The sequence below is a fragment of the Oryctolagus cuniculus genome, chromosome 10 (genome assembly GCF_051225735.1).
Source record: "Oryctolagus cuniculus isolate XC-2025 breed Fujian yellow rabbit chromosome 10, ASM5122573v1, whole genome shotgun sequence".
Lineage (NCBI taxonomy): Eukaryota > Metazoa > Chordata > Mammalia > Lagomorpha > Leporidae > Oryctolagus > Oryctolagus cuniculus.
In genome coordinates, this window is record NC_142876.1 from 60,648,219 (window position 1) to 60,664,228 (window position 16,010).

Sequence of the window (16,010 nt, forward strand, 5' to 3'; positions counted from 1 at the left end):
TTCTGTCCCGGTTGCCCCTCTTCCAGGCCAGCTCTCTGCTGTGGCCCGGGGGGGCCACTGGAGGATTGCCCAAGTGCTTGGGCCCTGCACCCGCATGGGAGACCAGAAGCACCTGGCTCCTGGCTTCAGATCAGCGTGGTGCGCCAGCTGCAGTGACCACTGAGGGGTGAACCAGCGGAAAAGGGAAGACCTTTCTCTCTGTGTCTCTCTCACTGTCTACTCTGCCTGTCAAAAAAAAAAAAAAAATATATATATATATATATATATAAAACTTGGAGGAAGCTGTTTGCTGTTTGCCTTCTAGCCAGTTTCCTTCTTTGAACCTCAGATCCTTCATATGTAAATGGAAGGGTAGAATTCAGTAATGTCTGGGAACCCTCCCAGTCCACCACTCTGGCCTTTTGACTTAAACTTTCTCCTCTTCAGGAAAACAGAGGTCAAAGGACTTCCCCAAGGTAAACAGCATTTTAGTGGAGGGAACCAGCCTTCCTATAGGTTTTTTGAAAAGCAACCAACAAAAATGAAAATGCTTACCCAGGAAACAAAACCCCACAAATTCAATAACAAAACCAGAGAGACTCCTGCATTGGCAGGTCCAACATTCTGTAAAATAATCTTGTTGTTTGCAAGTAGATGGAGGAATAAGCAGGGAATGATTTTGTGGCACAGTGAGTTGAGCTGCTGATTGTAACCCCAAAACCCCATTATCAGGGTGCCGGTTTGAGTCCTAGTGCTCAGCTTCTGATTGATCCAGCTACCCCCTGGAAGAAAGTGTGAGATGGATGGAGTGTTTGAGTTCCTGCCACCCACGTGGTAGACCAGGATGGAGTCCCTGGTCCTGGCTTCAGCCTGGCCCAGCTTTGGCTGTTGCAGCCATTTGGGCACTGAAGCAGCAGATGGAACCGTTTCTCTCTCTCCTTCTCTCTCTCTGTTAGTCTGCCTTTCCAAATAAATGAACAAATATTTTTTTTTTTTAATGGGGAAATAATCAGATGTCCTTTTGCAAATTGAAAGTGAGGAATGAAAGAATTTTCTGTGTCCTGACTCCTTGGCATGGCCATTTCTTGGAGGCACAGGGTGCAGACACAATGTAAATCCCCTCGTGCCCCTCCCAGTATTGATCCTGGTACCCTGGCCAAGAATCCTTCTCTAGGAAGAAGCAGGCACCTCCCCAGCATGAAATTTGGCCTCCATTCTTGTAATCCATCCCAGCCTTCCACTGCCAGAACCACACTAAAGAACAGCTTTTGCTTTAATTACTATAGAGGTTGGTTTTAGATAACTTGCACTATAAAGCATAAATTCAACAATCAAATAAACTCCTTTCGGGTAACAATAAAAGACAACAATTAGCAATACTGCATGTTAAGTATCCTTTATCTGTGCGTGGGGCCAGAAATGTCTCAGGTTTCAAAATTTAGAATATTTTCATGGAATTTTCAATTTGAATATACCCTATCCAAAATCCAGACTCCAAAGTGCTCCCGAACCTGAAACTTTCTGACCCTAATTTTTCAGACTTTTCATCAATTGGGGTTTCAGATTTTCAGCTTACAGTTTCCCCATGCAATATGTTGCCCATGCAATATGCATTTCATCTGTTGCTTTTGTCCTCTCTAAACTGGAAAGCAATAGTTTGCCTTTGTTTGGCAGAAAATGATGGTAAGAAGATAATGAATTTGAAGTGTATTCCTACAAAGAAACAAAAAGGCACTCATCCTTGTGACTCCATACAAAATGTGAATGGAGGACTTAACTTTGACATGAACTGGTTATAGCCAGGTGATGGGCTTATGGGTGATTGCTACTTCATTCTTGGGATTTTTTTGAGCTTTCTAGTTTAAAGAAGTAAATCCATATTACTTCCTTTACATTTTCATCTATTTGAGACAGACAGAGCCCCCATTTGTTGGTTCACTCTCCAAATAACAGCCATAGCTGGAGCAAGGGCATTCTGAATCCAATAACTGGAAACTCAATCCAGGCACTCTGATTTGTGATGTGGCTATCACAGGTGGTATCATAACTGATAGGCAAAATACCTGCCCTTGCATTTCCTTGTAATCATAAAAGTACACATTAGAATAAAAGGTAGATATGTGAGGTGCTGGTGCTGTAGCACAACAGGTTAAGCCACTGCTTGTGGTACAAGTATGCATATCAGAGTGTTGGTTTGAGTTCCTGCTGCTCCACTTCCAATCCAGTTTCCTGCTAATGTGCCTGGGAAGGCAGTGGAAGATTGTCCCCACATGGAAGACCTGGATGGAATTTTTGGCTCCTGGCTTAGGCCTGGTCCAGTCCTGACTGTTGTGGCCATTTGGGGGGAGTGAACCAGTGGATGGAAAATCTTCTTCTGTCTCCCTCCATTTCTCCCTCTCTCTATCACTCTGCTTTCCAAATTATTAAATTAAATAAATTAGTTTTGCAATTACTTGTTTACAACTGTGACATCTGACAAAATGATATATTTTTTAGTTTTATCATATACTTCACTGGGTAATTTTTTGTTTTGACAGTTTGTGAAAGAAATTTTGTATGATTACCACATGGAAAAGAATACTGACAAACTTTTTTTTTAATATTTATTTTATTTATTTGAAAGTCACAGTTACAGAGAGAGGTAGAGACAGAGAGAGAGAGAGGTCTTCTATCTTCTGCTTAACTCCCCAAATGATCGCAATTACTGGGGCTGGGCCAGGCTAAAGCCAGGAGCCAGGAGCTTCTTCCTGGTCTCCCATGTGGGTGCAAGGGCCCAAGCTCTTGAACCATCCTTTGCTGCTTCTCCAGGTGCAGGTGCTTCTCCAGGGAGCTGGATTGGAAGTGGAGCAGCTGAGACTCAAACCTTGGCCCACAGAGGATGCCAGCGTTGCAGGCTGGGGCTTTACCCCACTGCACCACAGTGTCGATCCTGATGACAAACTCTTGACATTGTTGAAAATTTACTGTTCAAGAGCTTAAGGACACTGCCTCATGAGACAGCCAGATGGATTTTGTCAGCTTCTCCTGATGGTGTCACATTTAACTATTCATCATTTCTGGAACATATCATTTTTTGCATGCCTCTATGCCCGTGTAAACATTGTTGATTGCTTCCCCATATGTATTCTCCTTGTTAATATGCCCCCACCATTGTTGCTATGGTGTAGATATTCATTCAGGTGTTCTCCACAAGCTCATATGTTAAAGCCTTGGTCTTCAAGGCTGCTGTTGAAATGCAGCAGGTGAAGCCACTTCTTGAGTTGCTGACATCCCGTATCTAAGTGTCATTTTGAGCCACAGCTGCTCATTTCTGATCCAACTTCCTGCTAATGTGTCTAGGAAAGCTGCAGAATGTGGCCCAAGTACTTGGTCCCCTGCCATACACGTAGAGACCAGGATGGAGTTCCTAACTCTGGCCTGAGCCACACGTGGCTGTTGCAGCCATTTGTGGAGTACACTAGCAGACTGAAGATCTCTCTGTCTCTCTTCTTTCTGTTAGCTCTGCCTTTCAAATAAATAAGTAAATAAAGCTTTAAGGGAAAAAACAGACTTGATCTCCAAAGTCTGGTGTTATTAGTACGGGGCATGGAAGATTAATCCAGTTGTGGTGTTTATAGAGGTATGGCCTTTGGGAAGTGATTTGGTTGGATTCCGTTCTTAGGGTGGAGCCCCTGTAATTAAAATCATGGTGGCTTCATAAGGAGACTCAGACAGATGCATGCTTTCTCTTGACATGTGGTGTTCTGCACTGCCTCGGGATTCTGCAGCAAGAACGCATTATCAGAGGCCAAACCATGGGACCAGCTGATCTTGGACCATGAACTTCCACAACCATGAGCTGAAATGCACCTCTTTCCTTCATAAGTAGTTTATCTTAGATACTTTGTTGTAGTTACGGAAAGATGTTGATCTTTTTCATGTAGCCATGACTTTTAGGGGAGTGGGGGCCTCTCCCTGAACTTAGACTGACTCTTCATTGGTCTGCAAACAGGGTTGGGGAACCTTTTTCTGCTAAGGGCCATTTGGATATTTATAACATCATTTGATGGCTATGCAAAATTATCAACTTAAAACTTGCCTGTTGTAGATGTATTAAGGGCCTGCGTTGTGGCATAACAGGTTAAGCCATGGCCTGTGACACTGGCATCCCATAGGGGTGCTGGCTCAAGTTCCAGCTGCTGTATTTCTTATCCAGCTCCCTGCTAATGCAGGTGGGAAAGCAGTGGAAGATGGCCCAAGTGCTTGGGCCCCTGTAACCACGTGGGAGACCCAGGTGAAGCTCTTGGCTTCAGTCTGGCCCAGCCCTGGCTGTTACAGCCATTTGGGGAGTGAATCAGTGGATAGAAGATAGATTCTGTGTGTGTGTGTGTGTGTGTGTGTGTGTCTCCCTATCTCTCTCTGTAACTCTGCCTTTCAAATAAATAAATAAATCGTTAACAAAAAAGGTATTGAATTCCAAGTCCTGCCTGCAGTTCCCTTCGTGGGGCCAGACCAAATGGTTTTGTGGGTTTCGTCCGGTCTGCAGGCTGGATGTTCCCACCCCGGGTACAAGATGGATGAGAAGGGGAGTGACAGGAATGCTTCTGGGAAGTTTGCCTCAGTCTTTAGAGTGACACAAGTCAGGGACATCCCCTTTTCTTCCCCTGGACATTGTCACCTGTAAGTGATACCTGGAACCACGTTTGCATCAAGTTGAGGAGACAAGTCTCCACTGGATGGCAGGTCCAGAAATGGCAAGAACCCAGTTTGCTGCATTCACGGACTGCCTTACCAGCTAGTATTTGAGAAAATAAACACCTTTAGCACCACCTCAGTCACTTTGATTTTATTTGAAAACTTGAGTTTGGTAGCTTATTTATTTGTGTGGCTTGGCACTAACGCAATGACTTTATAGGTGCTGTCTGCTGGGTTCAGAACAGGACGTCCCAAAATATGGCACCTTGGCAATTAAGAAAAGCACAGGAGCAAGGAAGTCACTGTGTATGGAGCTGGCCGTAAAAGATCTCTGACCTTCCTTGCCAGAAAGTAAGCCATAAAAGCCTTACCCCAGAGGGTTCCTACCCTATACCCAGAGGCCAGAAATAATCCGAGCAAACAGGCCTTGCTAAGTTTCCCCAGTTTATTAACATTAGATCATGCCCTTTTTGTTCGGTCCTACTTCAACATGACTGCCCATTCTTCATCATCCCAAAGCATTAAAAACCAGAGTTTTCCCTGGGTCTTTTGAGTCTTCATTTTGACCAATTTCCTACATCACATTAAGTGTTGGTTAAAAATAGATTTGTTATGCTTTTCTCTTGTCAATCTGTCTTCTGTTATAAGGGTGTCAGCCAAGACCTTTAACGTTGGATAAGGAAAATATATTACTTCTGTACATGGGAAAAGTCACCAGCTGGAAGTTAGGCAGACCTGGAACAAATCCTAACCTGCCAATTATAAGTCACATGACCTTAGACTGTCGAGTTCTCAGTTTCTATGGAGTTAAGATAACACCACTTATCTCTTATCACTTATATAAGATACGTGGTGGGCCGGCGCCACGGCTCAACAGGCTAATCCTCTGCCTGTGGCACCGGCACACCGGGTTCTAGTCCCTGTCAGGGCACCGGATTCTGTCCCGGTCGCTCCTCTTCCAGGCCAGCTCTCTGCTGTGGCCAGGGAGTGCAGTGGAGGATGGCCCAAGTGCTTGGGCCCTGCACCCCATGGGAGACCAGGAGAAGCACCTGGCTCCTGGCTTTGGATCAGCGCAGTACGCTGGCCACAGCACGCTGGCTGCAGCGGCCATTGTGGGGTGAACCAGCGGAAAAGGGAAAACCTTTCTCTCTCTCTTCTGTCTCTCTCACTGTCTACTCTGCCTGTAAAAAAAAAAAAAAAAAGTGGTGATCATACAAAATTTCATGATAAGGTACATTGGAGAAGTTGGTGTATGTAAGGTAATGCATGGCCCTGACCTGTAGGAAGCAGGCTGTTTTTCTTTTCCTTCTTACGTTATTTACTACGACAACATTCAAGTACTACTAAACCATCTTGAAAGCCTCAGTTCACACTTTGCAGATGCTTGGGTTTCCAGAGTATGAAGAGCCCTGCAACAGTGTGTGTGAGACACGTGTTAAGATGCCTCTTCCTGGGGCAGTGCAGCAGGTAGGGCTGGTGCTTGGACACCTTCTTCCCATATCCAAGTGCCAGCTGGAGTCCTGGCTCTTCTGCTTCTCATCCAGCTTCCTGCTGGTGCACCCTGGAAGGCAGCAGATGATGATCCAAGCATCCAAGTACAGGTCTCCCTGCCACACAGTTGCGAGACCAGGATGAAATTCCTGGCTCGCTCCTGACTTTGGCCCGGTTCCAACTCTTGCAGGCATTTCGGGAGTGGATAGAAGATCTCTGTCTGTCTCTCTGTCTCTTTTTCTCTCTCACTGCCTTTACAATAAATAAATCTTCTTTTTTAAATGCCATTTCCTAGTGATTAATATTAAATGTTTTATCCCTGTGGTCTCAACTCATTTGTCCCCTCCTTGACTACCCAGCCTACAACAGACTCATACCCTCCCATCCCAGCCCCACAATCCCTTACTGATTGAAGAAGCATACAGAAAAAAATGACCATGAAGGTATAAGCCAGAACACTCCCGGGGACCCACAGCTTTCAGTTCTGTGCCCCTGCACCTGTGCAGTCTTCTACTGCCTTCCGCCTGCTCTGAATCCAGGTCCCCTGCAGTTGGGCCAGCAGCCTTAAACCCTTCCTATGACCATGACCATGCCCCTGGAGCCTTTTCAAAGCCCCAGCCCCACCTGAACCACAGAATGACTAACGCCTTTGTGGTACCATTAACCTTTGATATATTGCAGGATGTCTCCCCTCCAGTGGTTTCCGATGTTCCCCATTTCCTCTTTATCAGCTTTCACTACAGAAAAGACAAGAGTGGGTGGATGTTGTGGCATAGTGGGTTAGGTCATTGATTAGGATGCCCATATGCCAGGTAGGATTGCCTAGGATCAAGTCTCAGCTCCTCTGCTTCCCATCTGGCTTCCTACTAATACACCTGGAAAGACAGTTTATGATGGTTCAAGTGCTTGGGCTTCTGCCACCCACTTGGGAGACCTGGATGGAGTTCCTGGATCTTGGCTTCAGCCCTGTCCAGCCTTGGCTTTTCTAGGCATTTGGGAAGTGAACCAGGGGATGGAAGATCTCTCTTCCCTGTCTCACTTTCTCTGCCTTTCAAATAAATAAAAAGAAATCTTTAAAAAAATTGACCAAAAAAAGAAAGAGTAAATAAAAGAAAACCTTAAAAAACAAAAACTTGAACACATGTTTCCTTTTGCCTCCATAGTGAACATTAATGATTTCTAGCTAGAGTGGGTTGGAGGGCAGGATGTGAATGGGACCCCTCAGTCTGAGGAATGTCAAGTACCTACTTGAGAATTTAGCATCACAGATGCTCTCCCAGCTCTGCTTCAATGTCAGTGACATTGGTAACAGAGTAGGATACTGGCCTTACATTTATCCATTTTTAAATTACTAAAAATCTATCCAACAAACAACAGTACTTTCACTTTGCTTTCTATGCCTGAAGGCCACTATTACATGATGGTCAACAATATTAATTTTGGGAGCAGACTTCGATTTAAATTCTATTACATGGAGCAGTTTGACTAATCTCTTTGTATATGAGTGTACTTCAAAGAATTTATGGAAAATGGAATTGAAGGCTAAATGTCTCCAGTGCTGAAAGTTTTGGAATTCAGGCATATGAGGGGTCTTCAAAAAGTTCACAGAAAATGCGTATTATGAAAAAATCATTCAAGAATGTCAATTTTTTTCTATCAATATAAACTTCTTTTATTTCTATTATCCATGAATTGATGAAGTACCGTCACATCTGGTTTTTTTCACTCTGTAAATGGAGCTAAAGACCAATGCCCTCTTTATAAGATGGTCGGGAGGATGAGCTGCAGTAACAGAAGGGAAATGCTCAGCTCATTCCCTGACACATAGCAAGTGCTTAAGGTAAACAGCAGTTGTGAGAGACAGATAGGAAGTTAGGTCGGTTCCAGTCGGAATGAGAAAAGGGAAATCCCTTTAAGAGGTGCAAAATGCTTGCTTCTCTCTAAAAGCCACCTTTAGCAAGATGAAAGTGCCTGGGGCCTGTGCTGAGGGGTAGTGGGTCCTGCAACACTAGCATCTCATATGGGCGCCAGCTCAAGTCCCGGCTGCTCCACTTCCAATCCAGCTCCCTGCTAATGTGCCTGGGAAGGCAGCAGAGGATGGCCCAAGTGCTTGGGCCCCTGCACCCATGTGGAGACTGGAGAAGCTCCTGGCTTTGGACTGAGCCAGCTCTGGCTATTGTGGCCACTTGGGCAGTGAACCAACCGATGGAAGATCTCTCTCTCTCTCTCTCTCTCTGCCTCTCCCTCTCTCTCTGTAACTCTGCCTTTCAAATGAATATATCTTTTTTTTTTATTTTTTAAAGATAGATGCCAAATTCCACCCCTGAGTTTCCAGTTTTATCACAAGAATAGCAAGGAAGTAGAGACTCTACCCTTCTGAGGTTTTGTTTATCTTGAGAAGAGAAAGGAGAAGTTACCAGTCACACCTTTCTGATGGCTTTTTGTTTTATCATGAGCAAGCTACACAGGATAGACAAAATTACAGATCCGGCCTCTTGATGGGTTTTGTCCCCACCCTCTGACCATTAGCTGCTATTCTGTCCTCCCTCAAAAAATTTGTGCTTAAAAGACTCCACTTCTACTAGTTTCTCAGGTTTGCCTCTTGGAGCCCCCATCCTGGCTGCTGAGGCAGGAGGCTTCTGACTTAAATAAGTCTTGCTTTGCTCGCTGCCTAATCTGCATGGAAATTCTTCACATGAACAAGAACTGAGGGTGCCTTCCTTTGCTGCTGTTTTACCCGTAACACAGTAACCTCAATAACAGCATCACCAATTCCATAGGAGAAATAAATCCTTGACCTTGTTTTAGTGGTTACTAAGTCAGGCGCACCTATGGTGCTGTGTGAACCCTATCTAATTTAGTGCCAGGTGTGTGGTGAAAGAAACCAATGAAATCACAGGCTAAACTCTGCTGTTCATTTTACATACACTCAAAATTATGATTTCTTATTACCTTAAATTCATAGTTTCAGCCATAAAAGTAGTTACAAAATATTGATCAACTCAGATGCATTTTTATTCTCCAAATGTTTGAGACCAAAAGAAAACAAAAAGCAAAACAGCAAAAACCTTTCTATTAAACATAGCAGGAGGTCTGACATTTTAGTCCAGTTTCTACTGTCAACGTTAAAGGGATTCAATCAGGAAATATCCTGTTGAAAACAATTTTTGAGCTTCAGTGAAATGTTGGTAGCATCTCATTTGATAATTGGTATTGGAAATAACCAAAACTCTTTCTCAGGAGGAGAGACTGGCATTCTCTAGAGAGGGTAAGGGAAACAGTGTTGGTTGAAAGGGCACAGTAGGGGCAGGCCTTTGACCTAGCAGTTAAGGTTGCATGGGGCAGGCTTTTGGCACAATCTTGATATGCCACTTGGAATGCTGGTATTCTATACTGGAGTGTGGGGTTCCAGTCCTGGCACACTCTGGGAAGTAGCAGGAGATGCTTCAATGATTGAATCCCTGCCACCATGTTGAAAACCTGGATGGAGTTTCCAGCTCTTGGCTTCAACTTGGCCCAGTCCTGACTGCTGTGGGCATTTGGGGAGTCAAGTAGTCTGCCTCTTGGATGAATGGATGAATGAATGAATGAAAGAACAACTAGGAGCTCAGTGTCTGTATTTTTAGGAAGTATGAATTTATGCCTGGATGAATCAAAAGATGTTGGAATTCCACGTGTGCAAATTGGTGGTTCTGTGATCTCAGGCAGTGCACTTAACTATTCTGTGAATGGGATGCTAACTATAGACACTTGTTATAGTGAGCATTCAAGAGGTAGCATGTGTGAAAGTCCTTTGTAAATTGAGTACTGTTTATATAAACTAGGGATGTAATAGCTGCTGCTTTATTTGGAGTCAGCTGAGTGGTATTTACAAAGCACAGCTCTTTCCTGAGTTGTGTAAACTGGGTCGGCCTCTGGCTGATACCGAGTTGGGACTCTGGGGATATCAGAGAATGTCATAAAATGTGCATTTAGGTTACATAGGAAGGAAAAAATACTGTAAAAAATTAGTATGGGTCAAAGGGAATGGGATCTATTCATAAATTTCACACTTCCTCTTCTAGCCAACCCCAAAACACATATAATATTTGATATAAAAATTCCTGGTGGCCAGTAGTTGCCTTAGAAAGAAACCATTCTTCCAACATAAATCAAGGTGAAGAAGTTAAGTAAATTCTCAAAGTGCCTGGAGTCAAATACAACTTGGAGAGGAGAGAGGATTTTTAATACATAAATAGAGTCGATCATGTTGGTGGTATTTGAAGAAATGAACAGAAAACGCTGAGACTTGAAGGGGAAAGGGTCTCATGGCTGATGCTGCTTTTGGTCTCTACTTTCTTGCTAGAGCTGGCTTCTGCAGGGAAAGAGTTCAGATGCAGGTTAACAAATTCTATTAACACGCAGGCTCCCAGATGACCCTGACTGGACTTCCAGCAGAGGAAGCAGGGTTAGTGGTGGATACTCAGGAGGTGCTGCAGGATTGGTCACGGAAATGCTCAGGAGGAGAGAAAAATCCAGGGCAGATGTTGGCAGCTGGCAGGGGTCCAGAGAGGAGAGGGCAAGTCAGAGCGATAGGAGAAGGGAGCTGATGATGGATACAGAGGGGCCAAGAAAACATATTTTGTTGCTTTGTCAGAGGCAGAGTCAGTTATGAGGGAAGGACAATTTCTTGAGTCTGTGCCCTCACAGGCAATGGGAAACCTGCAGCTGCCCTGCTGTTCCCCATCCACTCCAACCCTTGGTCCCTTAGATGCTGTTTGCTAGGTAAAAATGTAGTTACTCTGATAAGGGAATGCACTGAGTGAGAGGAGTGCATTTAAAAAAAAAGTTTTGGCTGGCGCCGCGGCTCACTAGGCTAATCCTCCACCTAGCGGCGCCGGCACACCAGGTTCTAGTCCCAGTCGGGGCGCCGGATTCTGTCCCGGTTGCCCCTCTTCCAGGCCAGCTCTCTGCTGTGGCCCGGGAGTGCAGTGGAGGATGGCCCAAGTGCTTGGGCCCTGCACCTGCATGGGAGACCAGGAGAAGCACCTGGCTCCTGCCATCGGATCAGCGCAGTGCACCGGCCGCAGCATGCTGGACGCGGCGGCCATTGGAGGGTGAACCAACAGCAAAAGGAAGACCTTTTTGTCTCTCTCTCTCTCACTGTCCATTCTGCTTGTAAAAAAAATGTTTTATTTGAAAGGCAGAGAGACATGGGGAGAGAGAGAGAGAGATCTTCTATTTGCTGGTTCACTGTCCAAATGCCTGCAACCGCTGGGGCTGGGCCTGACAGAAGCGAGGAGTTGTGAACTCCATCTGGGTCTCTCACGGGGTGGCAGGGACCAAGTGCTTGAGTGGTCACACCAGCTGCCTCCCAGGGCGCACACTAGCAGGAAGTGGGAAGCTGGAACTGGAAGAGGAGCTGGGACTCCAGCCTAGGCAATGCAATCCAGGGTATGGGTGTCCAAGTGTCATCTTTTTTTTTTTTAAATTTTTGACAGGCAGAGTAGACAGTGAGAGAGAGAGACAGAGACAGAGACAAAGGTCTTTCTTTACCATTGGTTCACCCTCCAATGGCCGCTGCGGCCCGTGCACCGCGCTGATCTGAAGCCAGGAGCCAGGTGCTTCTCCTGGTCTCCCATGTGGGTGCAGGGCCCAGGCACTTGGGCCATCCTCCACTGCACTCCCTGGCCACAGCAGAGAGCTGGCCTGGAAGAGGGGCAACCGGGACAGAATCCGGCGCCCCGACCGGGACTAGAATCTGGTGTGCCGGCGCCGCAAAGCGGAGGATTAGCCTAGTGAGCCGTGGCACCGGCCTCCAAGTGGCATCTTAACTGCTATGCTAAACAACTGCTTTCTGAACATGTATTTTAAAAGGTGGTGGTTTCTTGTAAAATTGATCTTAATTCCAATGGGCATCTAAAGTTGGGAATTTCTGATGCTGCTAATAGACCCATCCTGGCAGCAACCACCTTTCCATGGCTCTCAAATCAAATGAAGCCTGGAAAGGAGAACTAAATGTTATACTTGCCTGCTACTGGCATGGGATTGTGCCAAGTGCTTGTCACACATGATTATTACTCCATTTTACAGACTGGGCGATGGGGGTTAAGTTCAGAGAGGCTAGGCAGCCTGCATTCTACAAAGGTGGCTGCAACTGTATCTTCCATCTTTACACATTCTTGTAAAACAGGGTTCAGCAAAATTTTTCTTAAGTTTTGATTCTTAAATTTATTATTATTATTAAAGAGAGAGAGAGCTCCTATCCATTGTTTCATTCCCCAAATGCCTACAATGGCTTGGGGGCTAAAGCTGGGAGCCTGGGACTCAATACAGGTTTCCCACATGGGTGGCAAAAGACTCAACTACCTGAGCCATTCCCGGGTCTGCATCAGCGGGAAGCTGGAATCAGAAGCCAGAGACTTAACTGCTAGGTCCAGTGGCTGTCCCAGCAAACTTTCTGTGTGAAGAGCCACACAATAAAACGTTTAGTCTCTGCGGACCATTTCTGTTGGTCCTGACTACTCAGCTCTGTCACTGTGGCATAGCCATACACAATTTGTAATTGTACTGGCAAGGCTGTGCTCAAGAGCTGAGCTGGGCCTGCTCCAAGGGCCTCGGTTTGCCAATCTGTGCTCTGGAACTTTGCTACTTCCCATTGAGAGGTGAAGTCCAGTCTCCCCTTGAATCTGGGATGAGTTTGTGATTTGCTTGTAACCAAGACAGCAGGAAAGGCTACACCAGAAAAGCAGAAACAACTCTGCCAGCCACCCTGGAAGCAGTCCAGTTGTCCTGGGACCGCCATGTTGTAAGGAAGCCCAAGATGGCCCATGCGGCCGACCATACGCGGAAGCCTGTGGCCCCCTGAATGTGGAAGAGGGAGAGCTCCGCCAGCCCTCAGCTGTTCCCGCCCTTAGCTGACCACAGCTCAGGCGAGACTTGAGCTAGAACTCAGTGGAAGCTCTTCCCTCATTCCTGACCCACAGAGATGGAGAAATAACAGAATGCTTGCTGTCCTGTGAAGACTCTAAGTCTTAGAGCGGTTTGCTACAAAGAAACAAATAGAACATTGCCCCAAAACTAAGAGTGGAGGAGATGGCATTCACACTGAACCGGACCCCAATCATACACTCTTTGCATTATATGATTGTCTTCTAGCAGACTTTAAAAAAATATGGTAACATGTACATAATATAAAATTTGCACATTAACAGCTTGTCAGTGTCCAGTTCAGTGCTATTAAGTGCAGCCACACTGCTGTGCAACCATTGCCATCATCCCTCTCCAGAACCCTTGTTGACACAAACCAAAACTCGGGACCCATTAACAGCACCTCCACATTCCCCTTGCCCTTGGAAACCATCATGCTACATTCTGTCTCTGAATCTAACTACTCCAGGAATCCTACAGGGTCTGTCTTTTCTGAGACCAGCTTATTTCATTATCTATCTGTCTATCTATCTATCTATCTATCTATATATATATATGTATATATTCCTTATATATATATATGACTCAAGAAGTGTGTTTTCATATTTACATATATATCTATATCTATATTTATATCTATATCTTTAGTCTTTGTCCCATAAATTGAAGATGCAACACATCCAAGGATGACCTCAGCAGCAGCAGTTACTCCCACAATTACAGTTTACAGTGTCTGGCCTCTAAAGAGCTCTGACAAGAGAGAACTCCATGACTCAAGAATAAGACAAGGCTATTTCAGGGCTGGCTTGTGGTGCGGTAGGTTAATCCTCTGCCTGTGGTGCTGGCATCCCATATGGGTGCCGGTTCTAGTCCCGGCTGCCCCTCTTTCAATCCAGCTCTCTGCTATGGCCTGGGAAAGTAGTAGGAGATGGCCCAAGTGCTTGGGCCCCTGCACCCATGTGGGACACCCAGAAGAAGCTCCTGGCTCCTTGATTCAGATTGGCACAGCTCTGACCGTTGCGGCCACCTGGGGAGTGAACCAGCAGATGGAAGACCTCTCTCTCTGTCTCTCCCTCTCACTGTCTGTAACTCTACCTCTCAAATAAATAAATAATAATAATAAAAGGCTATTTGGGTTGGTTAAACTTGTGGCCTGCTTGACTTCCCTATCAGAGCCATGCCTTGAGCATGAAATCATTTCCATCACACAGGTCTTTCAATGATCACCAAACATAGACACTCTGTCTGCTCTTATTTCCCCTGGGTCTAGGGAGTGCAGTGACTTCGTGGAATTTCTGGATGTAATGATGTATCAAATAACAAACCCTCTGTGGGACGTCGGCTCTAGGGTGGGTGAGCCCTGAAAGTGGTTATCTCCCCACACAGACCACAGAGAACCCTTTGGTGGCTTCTGTGGCCTTCTCTGCCTTCCTCTTATCCCTACCCGAGACAGTTAGACAAGTTCAAGGTCTGTCTCACCCTCCCTACCCTATCCACAGCCCACTGGTTGTACCAAGAAGGAATGGAGGTGATTTTTAAAAATCTCTCTGGGTCCTAGCCCACTGTTGTGGGTTGAATTGTGTCCCCCCACCCCAAATTCTTAAGTTGAAGTTCTAAATCATAGTACCTTAGAATGTGACTGTTCTTGCAGACAGGGTCTTTTAAAAGGTGAGTAATGTCATTACAGGGGGCCCTAACTCCAGTTTGACTAGTGTCGTAGGGTAGGTGTTGTGTAGTGGTGTGTTAAGCTGCCACTTGAGATACCCACATCCGACACTGGAGTACTAGGAATCAAGCCCTGCCTCCACTTCTAATCCTGTTGCCTGCTAATGCACACCTTGGAAGGTAGCAGATGATGGCTTAAGCGCTTGGGCTCCAGCCATCCACATGGGAGACATGGATGGAGTTCTAGCTCTTGGGTTCAGCCTTGTTCAACTCTGGCTGCTGCAGGCATTTGGGAAGTGAACCAGCAGATGAGAAATTTCTGTCTTTCCTCCCTCTCCCTCTTTCTTTGTCACTGTCTTTCAAATAGATAAAAACAAAAGAAACAGCCGGCGCCGCGGCTCACTAGGCTAATCCTCCGCCTAGCGGCACCGGCACACCGGGTTCTAGTCCTGGTCGGGGCGCCGGATTCCGTCCCGGTTGCCCCTCTTCCAGGCCAGCCCTCTGCTGTGGCCAGGGAGTGCAGTGGAGGATGGCCCAGGTGCTTGGGCCCTGCACCCCATGGGAGACCAGGAAAAGCACCTGGCTCCTGGCTCCTGCCATCGGATCAGCGCGGTGCGCCGGCCGCAGCGCGCCGGCCGCGGCGGCCATTGGAGGGTGAACCAACGGCAAAGGAAGACCTTTCTCTCTCTGTCTCTCTCTCTCACTGTCCACTCTGCCTGTCAAAAAAAAACAAAAACAAAAAAACAAAACCAAAAGAAACAAAAAAAGAAGCACCAGGGATGCACATTCGCAGACTAACTGATGACACAGGGAAGACAGCCACGTCCAGGCCAAGGAGAGGCCTGCAGAGACACAAGCCTGTCAATATCTTGATCCAGAATGATGAGAAAGTATATTTCTGCAGTTTTAAGCTACCCTGTAGGTGGTGCTTTGTTATGGCAGCCTGGGATGACCATTGTACCCACCAACAGAAAGTTCACAGCCTTAAGGCTAAGATCAGCTCAGAACAGTTCTGCAGGTAATAACCAGGTATTTCAAAAGGCGGGAATCTAGCCTTTTAGCACAGTTCCTCCATCTGCATCTTCCCCAGTGACCTGTGACTAGGTGAGTCAAAACAGGGAAAAATGTGGCTTTACCCTTCTGAGCTGGCATCTGGTATATCCTGATGCTGTTTTGGTTTATCTGGGGTGGGGGGTATGGGATGGTGGGATACCTGCTGAAGTATAAGCAGGTGGTAAGATGTATCCTACGTCCCTAAAGATACCCAAGTCCTAATCCTTGAATATGATGCC

General features: G+C 46.0%; 2 protein-coding genes across 26 annotated transcripts in view; one reads left to right on the top strand and one right to left on the bottom strand.

Annotated features, from left to right (window-relative positions):
• Positions 1 to 16,010, bottom strand: part of DLGAP1 (DLG associated protein 1) — a 1,086,743-nt gene that overhangs the window by 89,371 nt on the left and 981,362 nt on the right. The gene's annotated exons all lie outside the window — the stretch shown is intronic.
• Positions 1 to 16,010, top strand: part of LOC108177130 (uncharacterized) — a 68,643-nt gene that overhangs the window by 10,108 nt on the left and 42,525 nt on the right. For 3 of the 7 annotated variants that reach the window (XR_016214633.1, XM_089305880.1, XM_089305881.1), the window contains exon 4: positions 4,874 to 9,196. The exons of 2 other annotated variants lie outside the window; for them this stretch is intronic. Coding sequence is in view for 3 of the 5 variants with exons in the window: in XM_089305880.1 (XP_089162006.1) it covers positions 4,874 to 4,988 (115 nt within the window). In the remaining 2 variants the exon portion in view is untranslated. Of the gene's footprint in view, positions 1 to 3,746; positions 4,424 to 4,873; positions 9,197 to 16,010 lie in introns of those variants that run through there. 2 more of the 7 variants (XR_016214631.1, XM_070050440.2) reach the window with 1 other exon arrangement.